The 21,531-nt window shown below is 40.7% G+C and overlaps 1 protein-coding gene across 4 annotated transcripts in view; it reads right to left on the reverse strand.

The window, feature by feature from the left end:
* CPNE4 (copine 4) overlaps window positions 1-21,531 on the reverse strand; it is a 493,898-nt gene that overhangs the window by 419,408 nt on the left and 52,959 nt on the right. Inside the window, exon 1 of one of the 4 annotated variants that reach the window (XM_041733666.1) lies at window positions 18,674-18,931. The exons of the other annotated variants lie outside the window; for them this stretch is intronic. Coding sequence (XP_041589600.1) covers window positions 18,674-18,696 — 23 coding nt within the window. The 5' untranslated portion in view covers window positions 18,697-18,931. Of the gene's footprint in view, window positions 1-18,673; window positions 18,932-21,531 lie in introns of those variants that run through there. 4 annotated transcript variants of the gene reach the window in all.

The raw sequence follows: 21,531 nt of genomic DNA on the forward strand, positions 1-21,531 counted from the left end.
CAGGGTAGTCTAAAGCTATTTAAAACTATTGTCAACCAATTTAGATTATGGAATGAGAATAATAAGATAGACAGGCCCTATCCCTAGCTTACGTTATAATGGCAGAAAAGAAAATCATCAGATTGTAAGAAATGTATGCAGATTATTAATATAGAGCCATGTGTTGAAGATGAATGATGTAACTATTTAGGATAGATGGTCAGGGAAGGCTATGATCTGAGTGATTCCAAAGAGGCAGTTATGTGATAATAAGGGACAAAGGTATATTATACACAGAGAACAACCCTGCAGACAAAGGAAAGAGCTAGTGTAAAGGCTTTACAGTAGGAAAAACCTTACTGTGTCTGAGGATAAATAAGAAAGACAATGTACTCTATGACCCAGAAGTCTCAATCCTAGATATATATCTAGGGTGAAAAGGTATTTTTGTACACAAATGTACATGAACATCCACCTTATTGATAATATCCAGCAACTGATATAAGGACAAAGTGTGTACATCTAGACAGTGGAATACTACTCAGCAATTAAAAATAATGAGCTTCTAAAAACATGGATAAATCTCAGGAACATTGTATTTAGTGAATGAGCCTCATGTAAAAGATAGTGCATACTGCATGTTTCCATTTAAATGAGGTCCCAGAGAGGAAGAAGAAGTCTATGCTAGAAAAAAATCAGAATGGTGATTGTAACATTGGACTCTAGTTGATATAATTAGAAGAAAATGTACTATAATTTACTTTGAAATGCACCAAAACATAAGATAGATTAATAGAAGAGTAAACAAATGGATAGATATGTTATCTATTAAACTAAAATTGTAACAGTACAACCTAACTGGTGTGTACACCAGTGTTTATTGTAAAGTACTTTTAACGTTCCCGATATTTAAATTTTTTCATAATAAAAGTTTGGGAAAGAAAAGAAGGCCAGTACAACTAGAGCACCCTAATGTGATCATTCATACAAGTAAATGTATTTCACTATTGTGTTTTTTGGTTGAAAATAATATTTTTTCCCATTCCATTGGTTTCATGGTTTCTAGTTGACAAATGTAGCCATATAGCATTTCCTTAATGCAGATTGATACAGAAACAATGTTCAGTGAATGCTCACTATGCCCTGGCACTATGCTGAAAGAACTAGGGAAACCATAGGAGTTATTTATTCCTGCTAACAAAAATCTTGCAATAATAGTTGGAGAGATTGGGCCAACTTGTATGAAATGATCAGAGAACAACCTGGGAGAGATAAAACAAGAATGCTACCATAAGAAATGGTATTTAAAGAAGAAAGCTATTAGCAAAGAGATCTGAGTGGGCCTACAAAGACAGATAATTTAGCTGCAGAATGTAAATAATAAGTGGGAAAAAGGCAGTGTGAGGTCTCCCAGTCACAATGGGATGTTTATTAAGGACTTATTATGTGTTGAGCTGTGCTAAGAACATTACATTAATTTAACAAATACTTATTTTTATCCCCAAGTCTAGGGATAAAACAGAGTACCGTTTTTGTTTTTTTACTTAATGACCTTACATTCTAATTGGTTGGGGGAAGAGAGTGTCAGTCAATAAACAAGATAAATAAAATACCCAGTTGTTAGACAATGATAAGAGCTAAGACAAAGAACGAAGCAGGAAAGGATATAAAGTGTTAAGGTGAAGGTAAACATTTTAGATAAGGGAAATCTCATTGAGAAGGTAATCCGTGAGTAAAAACATAAAGAAATTAGAGAGTTGATGTTTAAAGTTTCAGAGAAAGAACATTCCAGGCAGACAGAACAAGCCACAAGTGCAAATGTCCAGAGGCAGGAACATTTCAAATGTTAAACAATCATCACAAAGTAGAGGGGTGCCTCTGTGGCTCAGTTGGTTAAGCGGCCACCCTTAGATTGGCTCAGGTCATGATCTCAGCTGGATCAGTGAGATCCAGCCCACAAGGGGCTCTGCACTCAGCATGGAGTCTGCTTTGCCTCTCACTCTGCCCCTCCCCTGCTCTCTCTCTCTAAAAAAAAAAAATTAAATAAAATCTAAAAAAAAAAAAATGGAGAAGATATTATCTCACTTAATCTCACAGCTCTCAGCCCTATGAGCCGCATCCTATCATTACCCACATTTTACAGATGAGAAAACTAAGGCACAGAAATGTTAACATAGCCTCAACTCAAAACAAAACCTCAGTAAAACTAGTCAGGATCATGTCAAAACAAAGTTGCTTTAATGTATGAGTACAGTCTCTCAGATCTACACTTTATATTGCAAGCATTACCAGAAGAGAAAAGTCTAGGTCCTGAATATTAAAACCTGAGGAAGAAAGCAAAGCAAATTCAACTAAATCTTGATTACCAAATGATTTATTTGGCTGGCTAGAGAACAAGGTCAACCAGATTGACCAAAAGGTGACTTGATTTGAATAGATGAGGATTATGATTAATCTTAATGCCGAAGAATGAAAATAAAATGCTTTCCTAAAGGGGCAGAGGGAAAATCTTATCCAAGTATAATGAGTAGATAATGTCAGCAATGTGGTTGCTTTAATCAATATACCACAGATGAAATGATAAAGGCAATCTGTCTGCAAATGAAAACTACAAATACATCACATCATGATGTAGCAACTATTACAAACACAAATTCAAAGCCTACTGGCCTGGTTCAGAGGAAATAGCTGGAGCCATGTAGTCAGCATTTAAAAAAAAAAAAAAAACCATCCATACAAGGTTTATATTCCAAGCAACAAACCTTAAAAATAGCTCCATGACAAATGAAGAGGTAAAACATGGGCCTTAATCCTTTCTCCTTCCATGCATCCCACAAATGAAAAGAATATCCAGAGACACAAAGGATGAGTCCAGACTAACATGCACATCTATAGGTCATACCACTGGCTCTCTCCAAATTATAGAAGGTTATTTAAAGGCTTGCCCAGTGCAAGAAATCATTGCATGTTAACTCTGGTAGCCCATATGCAACTAAACTCATTTTTCTAGCTTCCCTAGATCAGTTGCTGCTGAATAAAATTTTTTTCCCATTTATAATCCTTTCTAAACACTTTTATTTTCCTTAACCAGGTTATGCTGTTCCCAGTGAGTCCTGGGCTCCTTTCCGAAGGATGATATCACTGCAGACACAGCAGCTCCAGCTAATAAAAATCTGTTAGGCTGCCAATCTTGTCGTCACCTCTGGCACCCACGTCCATTGTGGCAACAGCCTCCCATGGCTGCTTTCTTGATTTCTCTTATTTGCCCCATCAGTCATCTCAATAGCACACTATGGCGTTCAGAATAGAGTCTCAGAAGACCAAAGACCAATTGCTGCAGAGATGGGGATATTAAATTAAACCAGTGCCTTGGCAGAAAGCCTCAGTGGTACCCAGGAAGAAAAGGCGAGTGACAGAGATCAAAGTTCTCATTAATGTGTAGCTGACTTGTCACTTTTATGGGAGTCTTTGTAAGGAGTTGAATTCTGATTGAAACAGGAATACAAGGCAATGACATCCCAGATAAATTTAATTTTTCTTGCCACTTTTAACCCAAATACTTAAGCCTTTTTAATTATTTTCGGTTTTTGCCGAGTTAAATCACATTCCAAAAATGTGAAATATGACAAGAAAGTCTTTATTAAGCACCTATATACATAAAGCATTGGCCCTCGTTCTCCAGAAGCTTATAGTTTAGGAAATTAGGGAGGCAGATTTGAGGTGAGGAAGTGTGCCTCTGCCAGGCCTGCAGAAAATCAACCAGTGATGTCCATTTAGAAAAAAAAAAAAACAATCATGAATCAATCCCTTTAAGCCTTTAAGAGTTATTTGTATCTCAAAAGCCATATTAAAACAATCCCCCTTGGGGCACCTGGGTGCCATAGTCCCATTAAGTGTCTGACTCTAGCTTTCTGCTCCAGTCATGATCTCAGAGTTGTGAGATGGAGCCTTGCATCAGGCTCTGTGCTCAGTATGGAGTCTGCTAGAGGTTCTCTCTTCTTCTCCCTCTGCCCCTCCCACTTGTGCCCCATTGCTCGCTCTCTCTCTCTCTCTCTCTCTCAAATAAATCTTAAAAAAAAAATCACCATTTATAATAGATAAAAACTTAAACAGAGGAACATACCAAGCAACATCCATCTGATAGGCTAATGATCCCATGAAGACAACAGCTGCCCATTCATTAAACCATCATTACTCAATGTCTGGTCCTGCAGCCAGCCATCTGAGCATCTCCTAGAAACTTGTTGAAATGCAGAATCTCAGGCCCACTCCAGATCTACTCACACAGAATCTGCATTTTATCAAGATCCCCCAGGTGATCTGTCTGTACACTAGGGCTTGGGAAGTACTGAGTCCAGTGAATAAGCTGTGGGTTCTGAATGGAATTCATGGTCACAGACACACTCTACTCCTTTGCTCAGTCATTGGCAGCAGCATGTTATGAACATACACACTACACTACACTGTAAGCCTATGGGTCACAAAAACGACATCATGGCTCTGATGGGATGAGGGACTCTGTGCAGTTAAGAGGTGTGTGAGAGAATAGTGGGGCCATCTATCAAAAAGCAACTTCTCCATCTATTTTGGATGAATTCTTCTAGTCAGGAGGCTCTGCACTATTAGTCTGATTAGCCTCTTCACAAAGCCCCTGTCAGCTCACACTCTACCAACCTCAGCACCTTGCCTTGCTAATTTATTTCTGGGGAACAGGCAAGCGGAGCTCAGATTCCCCTCCTACAACAGGCGTACAATGACCTCAAGAGCTGCAGGCTCACCTCTCTCCTACTTCACAGGAAGCCATCCTCACCTCCTGCTTCTGGGTGGCAGGCATTGGGCTCACCCTGAGTGCTCCCTATGAGGTGATGAGTCAATGGGGCTCAGACCCTAGCAGACACATCATCCATGCATTGTATGAACTATCCTAATGGCATCTTTTTAGCACATATCCTGAGAGGCAAGTGATTAAATTAAAATTCAATGAATATCTCCCTTTTCTACCCAGGTTTATTGGGATCTGTGAAAATAAGAAATTATTTGATGGAAGAGAGTCATATAGGTCCTGATTAAAAAGACAAGGCTGCTGACAGTGAAGGGCCATGGAAGCTGAGATGCTGAAACTTGCCGGCACCAGCATTTTAATTGCAAGATGACATTCATCAGAAGATACCGAATTAACTAACCTGGAAGAGCAGAGGGGGACAGTGATGTGGGGACTGGCTGACCCTAATTAAATTGGATTTTGTGATGGAAATGATGGTCCCCTCAGTTCTGAATGACAGCTCTCTCCCTCCTGCTCTCTGCATACTTCTCTCAACATCGTCTATAAGTTCTACATGACTTCAAAAAGAAAACAGAGCAAGGGACTAATCTATAATGAGCACTACTTAATTCCATTCTGTGAGCCAGAATTGAAAAAATATATACATACTTTGAAATATCCATTCTATATCTCTATCTAAAATGTACTGTTTCTGCTTATTACATACCTAAAGAAAAGAAATAATGTTAATTTTTTAAAGTTGAATTTCCATATAAAAATTTTGTAAAATTCAGAAAATATAGAAAACTAAATAACCATTAAGTTCAGAGATTACAGCTATTAATATTTTGATGTATTATTGATTTTCAGTATGGGACAAGGTGTGTGTGTATAGAGAGAGACAGAGAGACAGAGAGACAGAGAGACATGGACAGCAATTATCAGAGAGACACAGAATTTGGGATCATAATGCATATGGTTTTATATTATGTTAAGTTTACTTAGCATCATTTTATGAAGGATTATAACAATCTGATGGAAAATATTTTTAAACTGACATAAAAAAAACAACAAGAACTCCAGGTAAGCCATCCCTTGAGACAGTATCAAGAAAATAGAACAATTTCTCAAAACAAAACATTTTTGATGGTGTACAATTTTTTTTAAAAAAATATACCTACTGGTATAGCCAACATATAGAAACTTCAAATAGCCAAATCTAGACATGAGTCACTGTGGTTAAGCATATGGAATTAAATAACATCAAATGCCTAATAGAAGTGCAAGTCCATGAAACTACCCTGAAGAAACATCTTGGTAATATAGCTATTACCTTTAATCCTTTCCATGAGTCAATAGTAGAAAAAAAGTAAAGAACAATACCACCGAGGTAGAGTCTTCTGGAGCTCACTTAAACGTACATTTCCTCTCCTTCTGAGTACAAGGGAGGATTCCTCTTCTCCACCTTCTTAGCAATCTGAGAGCATATGACCAATTTCAGTAAATAGGATGTGACTAGAAGCAATGTGTGTCTCTTCAATGACCACTGCAAGACAGTGCCAACACCCAGCTGCCCTGCTGTGGTGACTACCAAGGAGGCCTTGTACTGAAGTGGCAAAGTCAGAGATCAAGGCAGTATCTCGGATCACTGATAATGGAGAGATGCCCCAGAGAGCTTCTCAATAGTATTAAGCCATTGGGGTTATTTCTTAAGTTAGCACAATCTATCTTATACTAATAGAGTCACCCTCCCCCCCGCCAAAAAAAAATGAAGGTTCCTTTCCTATCATATGTTCTATTGTATATACATGATAGCTGTGGGCTTTACAGAAGAGAAGGAAGGCAACAATCTGTTTAGGCACTCTTCTTCCTCATCTGCCCACCTGATAAAACATGATTGGTCAAAATGTGTGAAGGGACCAAAAGCACAGATTGGAGAGAGCAGACCTCAGGGTCAGTCGGCATTGACCAATGCAGGTGTCTAGTAGCCACCTACTATGAGAAAAACCACTTTGCAGGGGCTTCTAGGAATAAAGAAGTTAATGGAGGATATTCTCTGCCTCCTAGAAATGTAAAGTCTAACAAAGAATAAAACCATAAGAGTACAAAGATAGAGCACTTCTAACAACTGTGACCATGGGGAGGACATTTATCTCACTGAGTCTCAGCTTCATCATCTGTTGAATGGGGATTAAAAATAGTACCTTCCTCACTGTAGCACTGTGAGAGTAAAATATCTAGCACAATGCCTAACACAAAGCAATTACTCATTAAATACCCACTACTGTTGTTTTTTATTTACCTCTTAATTACCTGGAATATTATTATTAGCACAGAATTGTTCTTCCTTACATTCAAGGAGAGCAGTCCTTTCCTTCCTCCCAAGTGTTAAAATATACAATATTGTAGAAAGAGACAGAATGTGCAGCAGATAGTCCAGATGTGAAAAAACTGAACATATACCCTAAGCCATGTGACTTCTGAAGACCTCAGTTTTATCATCAATAGTTTTATCATTAATAAAATTGAGGTAATAATATCTTCCTTTCAGAACTCTCGGAAAGAATCAAGGAAATCAAGTACATAACTCAGAAATACACATTTCTTCCTCACTCCTCCCCTTCCTTACGAAAGATAATCAGAACAAAGGATGTAAAGTCTATTTACCATGGTAAATAGATTATTCCTAAGTATCCCACAGGGCTCTCAAATTAGGAGAGACGTGTACAGCACAAGAAGCAAGCAGTTTGCAAAGTAGGTATACTGCAATTCCCCTTCCAAAGTCATATAACTCGCAACCCTCCATTTTCTGAAAGTTTAAAACTGTATTCATTGTTACTTACATTTTTAAACCATACATAAATTTTGCTTTTACCTTTGTAGTTCTTTGGGTTGAGCTGTTATATTAAAAATTTGATTGAGAAATAAATTGTCTTTACAAACAAGGAGAAGTCAACCCCACCTCCTGTGGATTTCTGTTATCATATACAGGCATGAAGTGCTAAGACTTCAGGGGGACAGTGTGAGGAAGGACTTGTTATTTCACAATCAGCAAGTCTTGAGAAGACACTGACATGACATTGTATTACCCAGTTTACTGCTGATTCAGGGATGAAGAGATATTAAAAATGAGTTCTAGAAGAAATAGCACATCAGGATTCATCTTCCTGCCAGACAAGCTGAACCTATGCTTCAACAGCTCCTACTATTACAGCTCCTCCCTTCAGATGATGTAGAGCTGTTACTTTTTGTTTTTATTAATAATACAAATGGTGTGCCCACCATCTCTACCAGGTGGGATGTTTGATCCAAGCTTCTCTTGAGAAGAGGGAAAAAAAAAAAGAGCCAAGAGTATGATGTGATCAGGTAGGAGAAAACAGGACAGAAGTCTTACAGAGTTTGTGAGTTTAAAGCCCAGGACCTGGAAAAGTAATCATTTCAGTATCTTCATTTCTCCTTTTTGACCCAAAAGACCTGAATATTTGGTTCAAAGGCAAGACAAGACCCAGGCCATCAAGTTTAATTTCATGAAACTGTTTTCTCCTATTTTCCAAGCAGGAACTCTAGAATCAGAAGAGTCTGAATTCCAACTGTGAGTCCCTCCCCACTACATACCTTACCTCCCCCACCCCACCCCACCCCCGCACTGACTCAATGCAAGTAATAACCTCCCTGAGTCCCAAATTCTGTGGCTGAAAAATGAGGAAAACACACTTATACAGTGGAGTGTTAGAAAAATTAATGAGATTGTGTATGTGAAGTACTTGGCAGAACCATTCTACATGACCACACAATTTGGACACTAACTCCACACTTTGAATGGCATGCCTTTAAGTTGTGCAGTATAAAACCTATACAGCCATACATGGCAGTCCTTTCCTTCATTCAACAGTTCCATTCATTCAAACATTCACAAACTATGTTCCAGGCACTATTCCCTCAACCTCCCTTAATAAGCCTTAATGAATTATTCATCCATAAATTTATTCTAAATCAGTTCTTGGATTGTCATGACACCTGTCATGATTTTATATTTTCTGTCTCACTATTGCTCACGTGTCAATTACTCAACACACCCACCATATTCCGTATTCTAGTATTTCTGTTCATCACTACATCCTGCTTCCCTAAGCACCCAGCACAGAGGATGGCACAAAGTCTATTCACAATGGATACCTCTGATGGTGAATGGCACCCATCTTTCCTAATGGCATCATTGAAGTGAACTTGGCATGTAAACTACCAGCAAACAAGGGTCTTTGTGTCTGTTTTTTTTTAAGATTTTATTTATTTATTCATGAGAGACACAGAGAGACAGAGACGTAGGCAGAGGGAGGAGCAGGCTCTATACAGGAAGCCCGATGTGGGACTCGATCCAGGGACTCCGGGATCATGCCCTGAGCCAGGTACTCCGGGATCATGCCCTGAGCCAAAGGCAGAGGCTCAACTACTAAGCCACCCAGGCATCCCTTTGTATTTGTTTTCATTCTGAATTCCCAGCCCCTAGATCAGTGTCTGACACATAAGTATTTAACAAATGTTTACGGAATTAATGAAAAGCTTGAGCCCTTGGAAATGTTAAGTAGAAATAATTAGCAGTCTGAAAGACAACTTATCATCCTTATCAAATAAGGATTGAAAGAAAGTTCTTTTGAGATGAAAAGCGCCCACATTTAGTTCCAAGTGGGACATGGAGTATCAGGCATAACAGCCTAATAACTGAAGAGTTATCCAAGAAAATCAGCTCTGTCTTAGATTTGGTATCTATTTTTCTTAATGATTCAAAAACTGATACTGTGATAATAATAATGCTCATACTATTTATCAAGTACCTTCTATGCTTTGCAACTTCAAATACATTATAACCAACCTTTTACAACCATGCCGTAATATATGTACTATTATTCCTTCTTTTAAGAACAAGGAAACAGGCTCAGAGATGTTAAGTAACTCATCCAAGCCTTATGTGCAGGAAATGACTGAAATGGAATTTAGAACAGGCTCATCTGATCCTTCCATATGGAGAAATCAATATATGTGCACGCATGTGCACAGGAACATGAAGGTACAGGCATGTGTACACCTCAGGCTGTCACTACAGTTCAGGATATGCCCATTAATCCTTTCATGAAGAAGAGTTCACTGAACTAAATTTCTAAAGATTTTTCCTGGTAACTTTATTTAGCTCCAAAAAAATTTATGTTCTTAAAAAGAAAAAAAAACCTAATTTAAAAACCTATTATCAATCCCCACAATGACATTATCCAGGAGAAAGATGTCTCACTCTAGGCATAATTATGAAAATTCACAAACAGCCCACTTTTCTGGCAAACTATGCCAATGACCTCCCTAACCTTTTGCAACCTGGGATTATTAAGCTGGGCTGCTGAGCAGTTCAGATACCTGCTCTGTGACCAATACCCCAGGCTGTTTATGGGCCTAAAACTCTCTTGAGGCTCTGCACTCAGAAAGCAGTGGGTCACTGCTGAGCTGCCTGTGTCCTCTTACCTAATAGAAAGCATAGCTCAACAGGATGCCTGCCTGGAGCCAGAGGTAAGGGCTGGCGCTGGGCCACATGGCTGCTCTGGGTCTTTCTCTGCGGCAGATGTCAAGGTCTGCAGGGTGTTTTATTAAAGGAACAAAATGCAATGGCTTCAAGATACCAGCCCTCTTTGCCATAAAGCCTTGGCCTGGGTGGAGTCAAGATGCCTAGGAACACCAGCTCAGCTGCTCCTGGGGGTGGGAGGAGTCTGTTTTATGAGCTTCTGGAGCTCAACACAGCCTGTCCCCTTCCCTCCATGCTTGTTAGACACCCAGCGTGGTTTTCAGAGGCCATTTTGATGCCATATGTTTGTGCCACTGAAGCATTTTACTGCCTGAGCAGAGGCACTTAGCACAAGGAAGAGCACATTGTTTTCATAGCTGGCTGGCTCCTAATACTTCCCCAGGAGACTCCAGGCTCAAAGAAAGGGTGTCTGGGGAGTTTGGGAAGATGCCAACAAGGTAAAGGGTTCCCAGTGACACAGTTCAGAATGTCAGCCAGGCAAAGAGAATGGCCCAAGTCAAAAGAATCTTGGTGCAACAGAATCTTGGTGCAAAAGAAAAAAATTAAGAGGACAATAAAGAAATTACACATGCCGAGCTTTTATTTTATTGTATAGCAAATTAACGTTACTTTATATCAGTGATTCTCACTTGACCAGGGTCAATTTGGTCTCCTAGGGGACACTGAGCAAAGTCTAGAGATATTTTGGATTGTCACAATTGGGCAGAAATGAAGGTGCTACTGGCACCTAGTGGGTAGAGACAAGGGATGAGGCTACATATACTACAATGCACAGGACTGTCCCCAAGAACTGAATTCTTTGGCCACAAATATCAAGAACGCTGAGGTTGAGAAACACTGGGGTATATTATCACTGAACATATATGAAAGTTCCCTCTTCCTCTGCAACCTCATTGCACTAACAATTAAATTAGCCACATTCAGGGTCGCGTAGGGAGGCATCAGGGCATAGCATTTAAAAGCCGTATCATCTGAATGTAAGATCTAGATATAAATTCTAGGTGGAGATCTTTCTGGCTCTGCCACCTTGGACAGCTTATCTAACTTTGGTGAGCCTCGGTTTCCTTTTCTGCCAACCACAGGCAGAACCAGTCACTCCTAACTGTATGAAGTTTACATTACATGAGATGATAAGAAAGTATTTAGTACTATGTCTACACACAGCTACAAATACCCAAGTGATGATTATCAAGGCTCAACAAAGTGAGGGCAAAACAGAACAAAATAGAGTTTTAAGAGAAATTTACCAAGTATCTTGGTAATGTGAGGAAATTGGGGTTTGAGTTTGAAAGATCTCAAAGATGCTCAGACCTGTCACCTCTTTCCTTAGAGGGTTCTTTGGCTCCAGTGAGTCCCACCACCATGTACTAACACCCCACAGGCCACCTTATTTGCCTTCCTTAACTATTACCGTCCCATTGCTCAGACCAGATAGCTGGTCATTCTTATGCCCAGGTCTCTACTGTCACAGGCCAAGCTTGACCCCAGTGATGATCTGGTCACAGAGAAAAGACTATCAATACCTGATACTCAAGCTCATGTTCCCCTCGTGCATGGAGACAGAGGGGCTCTGGTCATTCTCCTCTGTTCCAGTACTGAGCAGAATCAGGCCAGACTTAGCCACATCTGCCTTTGATCCAACACCCCTCTGACCTCTCCTAGCCAATATTTGCCTCAACACTGTTACCTTCAGTCTTCAGAGCCCTGTCCTCAGAGCAACCCTGGAGCTCTCCTCTCTTCAAGCCCCATTTCCTGGAACGCAGTTTTCCCTGCTGGCTTCAAAGGCACCCCAGGCAGGGGAGCACCAGAGAGCATGAAGATAACTGCTTAGCCAGCCACACAGACTGCCTCAAAAGGCTTTCATATCAAAGAGTTCAGAGATGCCTTGGAAACCAGCTAGCATAATTTCCCGTAGCTGGTAAAACTGAAGCACAGAAAGAAAAGAGGACCAAGAACTGCCACTAGCCCATAGGGTACCTTTGTGCAAATAAGAAATGGCACTGATCTGGATGGAGCCAATCCTGAGCCAGGGTGAATACAAAGCCTGACGAGTAGACGTGGCCTGGATCTCAGGCCAAGACAGGCCTCACAATGAGGTGCAGTGGAAAATCCTCTGCAAAAGCTCTGGGAAGAAGTTTGCTCAAAATCACAAAAATGAGTTGTCACAGAACTGAGATCAGACTGACCACTTCTAAAGCAGAATCAGTTATATACGGAAAATAAGTGGCTCCTGAACTCCCTACTGTCCTTCAAAACAAGATTTGTTGGGGATCCCTGCGTGGCTCAGCGGTTTAGCGCCTGCCTTCAGCCCAGGGCCTGATCCTGGAGACCTGGGATGGAGCCCCACGTCGGGCTCCCTGCATGGAGCCTGCTTCTCCCTCTCCCTCTGCCTGTGTCTCTGCGTCTCTCTCTCCTCTGTGTCTTTCATGAATAAATAAATGAAATCTTTAAAAAAAAAAACAAAAACAAGATTTGTTGATCAAAAAGTGTGGGTTTCACCATGTGTCTTCCTTGTGGTCCCTCTAATGACAGAAAGTAGAAAGGCAGACTACCTGCCATGGTGTAGGTTCCTTGAGGTACTTCATACATAGCTGGTGGCCCAGAAAAACTCAACATATTCAAAGGAGTAAGGGGGAGCCCAATTACCAGCTCTCAACAGCTGGGAGCCCAATCACCCAGTTCAGAGTCAACACTTAGTCAAGGTCAAAGCCCAAAGGATGGTTTTGTTTTGAAATTGTAACAGCCAGCATGGCATAGCTATGAAAACAGAAAATCATTTCAGAGAAGCCCATTAAATTTCCCACCACCAGAGTATTTCATATGATTTTTGTGATGAGAAAAATATGGCATATTACTAGGGGCAACTTCAATTGGAATTGAATGAGTTATTATATACTACAACTTAAGCAACATCAGTTTTCCTGCATGGGAACCAGTTGATATTGCCTCAGGACAAAACCTTCCCCTTTTCCTATGTCTAATCTATAGGTCATGGGTCAGCAGACTTTTGATATAAAGGGCCAGAAAGCACATTTCTCAGGTTTTGTAGTCCATACGGTCTCTGTCACAACTAATCAACTCTGCCATTGTAGCACAAAAGCAGCCACAGGTGATACACAAATTCATGATTGTGGCTGTGTTCCAATAAAGCTTTATTTACAAAAGCTGGTGATTAGTTAGACTGGATTCATTGGCCACTGTCTGCTGTCCCCTGCTCTAGGTGGTGCAGAGCATGAGATGGGGAGAACCTTAGCCCCTGCTCATTGACAGGTTATGAAAGCCACCAAGATGGGATGCTCCTGAACAAACAGAAATGAGAACCCAAGATGGCAAGGGTGGGAAATCCTTCCTCGGATTCTACCCTTGATCATCATGGAGTTGGGAAAAAGATTAAACAGAGAAAACTGTTATCATGCAGTAAGAGAAGGAACTTACTTGGAGCATGGATGTTTCATTCTAAGATGTGCCCTCAAACGCTAGTTCCCTTGGCATCTGTCTGGGCATCACAAGATTAAAAAATCAGTATATGATTCTGAAAACCAGTCTGGTCTCTCTTCTACATTTTCCCAATATACCAAAGGGATACAAACACCAAAAAGAAGGCCTGAATTGCAGGAGCATATTTCAGAATTCATGTATGCTGTATTTCTTTAGCCAATTATATGGACTTATGCCTGTATCACAAATCTAAACAAGATTTCTCAGAGGCCTAAGATCTGGAAGCCATTGACATGACTAGAGGTTTTACCTTTGTTAGGAAACAGGGAGCCTCTGCTCCATGCATGCCAGGCCATGAGGGGGAAGAGTAGCGTACACCCCCAGGCATAACAACTCATCCTTCCATAAATGGCAGAGCACAAGACCAATTCCTCGGAGCCTGCTTCTCTCTCTGCCTGTGTGTCTACCTCTCTCTGTGCGTCTCTCATGAATGAAAAATAAAAATCTTAAAAAAAAAAAAAAAGACCAATTGTTTCTTCATGAGTAAAAGATTGTTTTCCAGATTATACCATAATCCTTCCAGAACAGGGACAGTATTTTGTACTTGTCAGTATCATTACACCTTTGCCCAGTGTCCCCACAGGTTAAAATAATAATTGTTAAGATCTAAAGAGCATTTATGCTATGTCAGGCATTATTCAGAGTGTTTTAAGTCCCTTCTCATTTAACAACCTCACAACAGCCTATGGCTTAGGTCCCACTATTTTCATTATTTGATACTGACAAATAATAGAACTGGGACACAAAGGGATTGAGTCATTTGCCCAAGATCATGCAGCTCCAAGTGATGAAGCCCAGATTTGAATCCTGGTATCCCAGCTCCAGAGCCAGTACTCTTAACTTCTCTGCAATACTGCTTCTAATAATCCAATCAATATAGGTGATCAATAAATGCTTGGAGCCAATGACAGTAGCAACTCTGAGAGATGGGAAACAAAAATCAAAGTCTGAATTGGAGCTAAGCCAAATTGTGCATGATTGTCAGTAGACTCATTCTGAGCCACTGTCTCCTGAGGTGGGCAACACTGTACTGTCTCTCAAAGGGGAACCAGGTTCTAAAAGTGGTAGATGCCATTAAAAGAGCTATAAGGGGCAGCCCGGGTGGCTCAGTGGTTTAGGGCCACCTTCAGCCCAGGGTGTGATCCTGGAGACCCAGGATCGAGTCCCACGTCGGGCTCCCTGCACGGAGCCTGTTTCTCCCTCTGCCTGTGTCTCTGCCTCTCTCTCTGTCTCTGTCTCTCATGAATAAATAAATAAAATCTTTTTTAAAAAAGGGGCTATCTATAAGGAGACAGGTCTGCAGCTCTGTAAAGAAAGCCCTTTTTCAATAGCATCAGGCTAGAATGCCCTGGAAACATGCCAACAGCTAGAAATGATGCTCTTTCTAGGCACTCTCAGAACCTTCACTAAGGGAACAGGGCACAGAAAATGGCCCCAGGACAAATTCTCACTCTCATCTCCAAGATCCTGCTTCTGGGGGAATGCAGGGGTCAAGCATTCTGAATTTCCCAGTGACTGGGATGAGGACTAGGGGCAGCTGAGGAGGAAGAGGAAGCAGAGGCACTACCTAGCCGGGGTGAGAAATGATGGCTGTGTTCCTTAGACTACTTGTTTTTTCCTTCCTTAATATCCAGATTGTTTTGATTTTTCTTTTCTTTTTTTTTTCTTTTTTTCTTAAAGTGTTTTTGATTCAGAAGCTATTTTAATCTGTTTTTCTTGTCTAACATTGGCATTTGGGAGTAGAAAATGTAGTCTAATTACAGTTTTCATTACATCTCATGGTATATAGGGAGGGTCACACTTCTATGGTCTTTTAATATATTGTATTCTTGGCTTCTGTCTTTCACAAAACAGTTATTTAATAGTTTCGAGCAACTGGATAGCTTTTAGGTAGCTTAGTATTCTCTACCTCTAAAGTCATTGTGTCGTGTTATAAGAATGTAGTGTGCAATAAGTCTGATTGCTTCTTTTTTTATAAAGATATTTATTTATTTATTTATTTATTTATTTATTTATTTATTTATTTACAAGAGACACAGAAAGAGAGGCAGAGACATATGCAGAGGGAGAAGCAGGCTCCCTGCAGGGAGCCCAACATGGGACTCAATCCCAGGAGCCTGGGATTATGACCAGATGCTTAACCACTAAGCCACCCATGTGCCCATCTTTTACTTTTTTTAACTGAGAAAAATTTTCAAAAGACCCTGTCTTTGTGAAAAACCTTTATATCCTTGAAAAACATTTTATCCTCCATTTTTAAAATTTTTCTTCAAAATTCTGTTATATCATTCCTAATAAAATGTGGAAAAAACTATTTGATTTATTTTATTGACCAAATATTTATTTATTATCACTTTCTTTGTCTAATATATTTCGGTAATAAGTTACAAAGATTCTATTTTCAAACTATTTCCAAGAGTCAGAGAATCTTTTTTCAGATCCTGGTTCTTCTTTAATTTACTATAGATCTGGTCCAAATCACTTTGGCCCAAACCATTATATTTCTCTATACCTATGTTTCCCTCATTTATAAGATGGAATTGAATAAAACATTTCAAAATTGCCTTTTGACAAATGCCATTCTAGAATAGCTTATAGTGAGGCTTCCATTTACCACCAGGGCCATCTTGCCTCTTTCTTTCTGCTACAAGATAACTCTTTTAACCAGATTTCATCTGATGAAGAAAAGGAAGAAAGTCAAATAGACCCTAAGAATCACTACACTGTCCTTGAAGGAAAAGGAATTCTTTGTTCTAACTCATCAGACACACACACACGACATACGAGATGCCTGAATGTGAATTTTTTAATAATCAGTTGTAATTTACTAAGAAGAAAATGTCTTTTTGAGCAGCCAACAAATATTTGACAAAAGGATTATTTCCTTTACTTAATGGCAAAAATCAAAAGGCCACAAGGCAAGGGGATTCCAGCCATCCTCTATCTCCTAAGGAATGCTGCTGATGAGGGTAAGCTGTTAAATACATTGCATGGAACAATCACAGAAAAATGCCAGCCTCAGCAGGAACAAATTTAGAATCTTCAACCTCCACAGTTAGACTGTCACAACTGTGTATCAGTCAGATTTCATTCTAGTCACTGCCAGGAAAGACCCAGACATCAGGCTAAGATCAGGGCTCATCAGGCACCTGAAAATAAAATACTCCTTCACAGACTGGAGATATTGGAAAAAAATAGTATGAATTGCTTTCAGCTCATAATATATACATTTACTATGGAAACATCCAAGAACACAGGTTGAATGTATGTATCAAGGAGCAAGGAAAACAGGAGAGTTTCCTGACCTACAGGATTGAACAATGTAAAAGTCAAGACAATCTCTAAGATTCTTTGAACTTTGAGCTGCTGCAATAAAAGAAAATAAAAATCTAACAACATGCCAAAAGTTGATCACATCCTGGATTGGACTCTACCATCTTAGATCAGCCACACTCGGAATTCCAGCTGAGATCTTTGACTTCCTGGCTCTCTGAGATCTCCAGCATGTCAGACATTAGCCCTAAGAGCGGTACTTTGGCTCACCCAAGAGCTGCCAAAAATTAAAGACTGGGATTTCAACCACGGCTGGGAAATAAGTTTCAAATGCTCTCTCCTCAATTTAGACTTCCATTCCAAATGGCTCTTCACATGCAGCATAAAGTGACCAATCTACGGATCAAGGCAGGGTCTGAGATAAACTGAATGAGTCCCCTGAGCCCACTGCCAGCTGAAGAGAAGTGGCACCTGGGGGGAAAAAAATGACAACTAGAGAGAAGGCAGTATGATCAGGAGAGGAGAAGCCTTGGGACACCTGGGTGGCTCAGCAGTTGGGCGCCTGCCTTCAGCACAGGACATGGTCCCGGGATCCAGGATCAAGTCCCACATCGGGCTCCCAGCGAGGAGTCTGCTTCTCCCTCTCCCTATGTCTCTGCCTCTCTCTCTCTGTCTCTGCAATCTCTCTCTCTGTCTGTGTCTCTCATGAATAAATAAATAAATTAAAAAAAAAAAAAAACGGAGAGGAGAGGAGAAGCCAAAGGAATTATAAGAGAGGAAAACTTTCCTGGAACTTTCCCTTGGAAAATGAAGGTGGGGTGGGGGGGAGGGAAGGAGATGCTGCTGAGCTTTTACTTATATCAGTCCCCCTTCCTGGATTGACATTTTCTCCTCTCCAAATATGAAAATCCTATTTGGAACCCTAGTTTACATAACTTCTCTATAAGACTTCCCCAAACCCACCCACCCCACAAAAAAATGTTCCATTCTCTGAACCCAAAATGTCTCTCATTCCACTCATCTAGCAAGGATGCCCACACTGTCTTGCATCATCTCGCGTTCTTGTTTTGTGGCATCATATAACTGTTACTCTATTATCTGGCTTCTCACATACACATGCCTCAATTCCTAAGTTTGATCTTAAGCTTTCTGAAAGTGAAGTCCAAAATTATTTTACTTTTTTTTCTAAGGCAGTAAATTGCACATAGTAGGTATTCAATATATGCTAGTGATTAAGGAAGACAAAAAAAGGAAGAGTAGGGAAGAGGTAACACGGGAGAAAAATGCCCCCACGGTAGCCTGAGGGCGAGTCTGTTGCACCAGGGAGGAAATTGGAATTCCGTGCAAGCTAAGAAGCAAAAGACCCGGGAGACACCTGGATATATCTGTTGACTTAAAGGAAGGATGTAAGGATAGGAAGAATGGATGGAAGAAAAAGATGATAAAAGGAAAACAAAGAAAGAGAAGAAAGAAAGAAGGATGAAAAAGAGACGGACAGAAGAAAGGAAGGATAGAAAGAAAAATGGAAAAATGGTTAAAAGGGTAGAAGGAAGAAGGGTAGAAAAAAGAAAAGAGGGACAGAGGACAAGTCTTACCCTTGTACTTCAGGATCTTCCATTTTTTACACTATTCCCTTTCTTGTTCCAAAATATCTCTTGGTGCCGTACAGGGCACCCAGCACCTAGTCCAAGGCTTGTCGGCGCTCCTGGATAAAGCTGTGTGTAAACCACCTCCAACACTGATTTGCTTCACTGGTCAGCACCTGCCATCTCCTGCAGGTACGGTGCTACTGATCCTGGGAAGTCAGCCCCAGGAAGGCTGCATTTGCAGCCCAGGGCTTAGAGCTCTGGAGGATGTCCGGGCAGAAGCCTGAGGCCCCACTGGCCAGCACCAGGAGTTGCAGTAGGAGGTCTTCTCCCCTTATTTGTGCCAATGTGTCACATGACATACTCAGTCCACTGGCTCCCTGGGCAGCCCATCAGGGAATCAGGGCTCTGAGGCTCCACGGGGTGGGGGCAGGGGAGTGCCTCTGAGGACACGGCCTGGCACGCAGCCATGCCTCCCTCATTGCCAACCCCCTGACAGCACCTCCTTCATCCACCCCTGAGGACCCAGACACTCAATCTGGACTGTGCCCCAGACAACACAGGAAGGCTGGAGTCGAACTCTTGACAAATGCATAGCTCTTTGTAGTAACCAAAAAAAAAAAAAGACCCCAGGCAACTCCAGCTTCTCAAGATATCTCCAGCTCTACTGTTCCCTTTTAACTTTAACAGAAATACCACAACATTATAAATGTTCTTGTACATACTTTTTAAAAAAGAAATGAGTCAGAGCAAACAACACCTCTGTTGAAGAGACAATGAAAGGGCTGTTGGAGGGAAAAGGTGAAGGTTTTCATCCGTAAACCCCGAAATTAGAAGCACACCTGGTTACAAATAGGTTGTGCTTGCTTTTCAGGTGAGACAGTCCATTAGCTTTCAGTAGATTCTCCAAGGGAACTGTGACCCAAACAAGATTAAACTATCACCCTATGTTAGGCAAGTTGCTGGGGACTTATCAATCAGGAAAAAAAGGTTCACTGAGTTTGCCAAAGACAACTGAAATCATGAAAATGTATTTCCTAGAATTATTTCACTAAAATGACAACTGAATTTTAAAATAAGAGCTTTCTTCCCCTTCCACCCCACCTCTCAGAGGTGAACAGTCTTCATGACTATCTGTACCCACCAGCCCTGCAGCCTGTATCTGCTGGCGATGGCAGGGGAAGGCCATTTAAACTCGTGACACTTCATCAAGCCCATGCCCACTGCCATCACGACTCTAAATTAAACTAAACCAATTCCAAATGAGCAAGGCTTGAAATGCTCTCCCTTCTGGCCACCCAAATGCACTCTACAGAAATAAAATGAGCTGGTTTTAGGAGAGGTTACAGTTGGAATACACCACATCATCTTGAAACTTAAAATATCACTGGAAGAATAACCAGGGGTATATGCGAAATATTGAACTAAGCCCTAATATAGCACTGCAGGGACACAAAGGGTAATTCGACTGCTACAGAATAAAATGAAGCTGAGAAAAAATCAGAGCGACGCACTTGAGCAAGCACCGAAACACAAAATAATGGGAAAATCTGCTTTATCACTTTATTTTTAAAAAGCCGTTAGCAGACTCTGCAGCTGTTAATCACTGCTCACATATGGCGTGGCTGTCACCTTTATGAATCATGTTTTATCTTGAAAAGATTGTCCTTTATTACCTTTCCTTTTGCACGTTCCTAAGGAGATGTGAAACAAGAAAAGAAGAAAAGCTCTGAGGTTCTCCGTGCCAGGATCAACATTTACAAATAAAGCAAGCAGGAAAGTATGTTAAAGTTTTAAATTATGTCCAATTTTGTGAAGCTGAATATTACCATCTTCATTTCCAAGCTGCAGAAACAGTGCCATCTCTTACCCAAAGGAACTTCTAACTTTAAGACTTTGCTATGATAGCACATGAAATCTAAGCCCTAGGTATCAACTCAGATAGCTCTTGTTTTGGATGAAGGATTTAAATAAATTTGATTCAAAATAAAAGACATGATATTGCATCAATCTGTAACCACACATCTGAAAAATAGATTTGATGAGAGAAGACAACAGTAATGGGGACCCATGAAGATACACATTTAAAAGAATGAGGAACATTTACAATCACATGCATATCATTTGTTCACTTACTTTTAAAAACAGAATGAAAAAAATAAATAAATAAAAATAAAAATAAAAATAAAAACAGAATGAGAGCTGACCAGTATGAAACTCATGGCTAAAAAAAAAAAGAAAGAAAGAAAAAAGAAAAGAAAAGAAAAAAAGAAAAAGAAAGGAAAGAAAAGAAAAGAAAGGAAAAGAAACTCATGGCTCAGGAAAATTTGCCTCAATGCTCTTGCTTGACATAATCCTGCCACTTTACCGAACTGCAATATTAGCCATCCTTCAGCCGATCAAAAAACAGTCATTCTGCTTCCAGTTCCAAAACTAATGGCTTTCAGAAGTTCTATGTATCCTAATACATAGAAGAGCTCTCAGAAACTAACATCCTAGAAAGGAACAAATTCTGCTGCTCCTCGGCCAGAAGGACCGAGCAGTCCTTCCCTGCAACACACTTCCACCCGTGGAGCTTCAGGGTACCAGAGTCAGAACATGGCCCAAATTGCATAATGCCAGTGTCCACCCTATCTGGTCCTCTTCCCCTCCTCTTCCAGAGCAAGAGAAAGTGGTCTGGGACCTGCACCTGCACGTGAAAGCCAAGAGCTTGTGTGCTGGCTTTTCCCTCCCCGGCCCCAGGGCTGCTTACAATCCTGCTTGCTCTCAGCTGTCCGACCTGCCAGTGAGTAAGTCACTTACCAGGAGGGGAGGCGGGCAGGCTGCTCTGTGCCCAGTGCTCTGGATGCTAGAGTGCCTAAAAGGAA

The sequence above is a fragment of the Vulpes lagopus genome, chromosome 19, assembly GCF_018345385.1.
Source record: "Vulpes lagopus strain Blue_001 chromosome 19, ASM1834538v1, whole genome shotgun sequence".
Taxonomy (NCBI): domain Eukaryota; kingdom Metazoa; phylum Chordata; class Mammalia; order Carnivora; family Canidae; genus Vulpes; species Vulpes lagopus.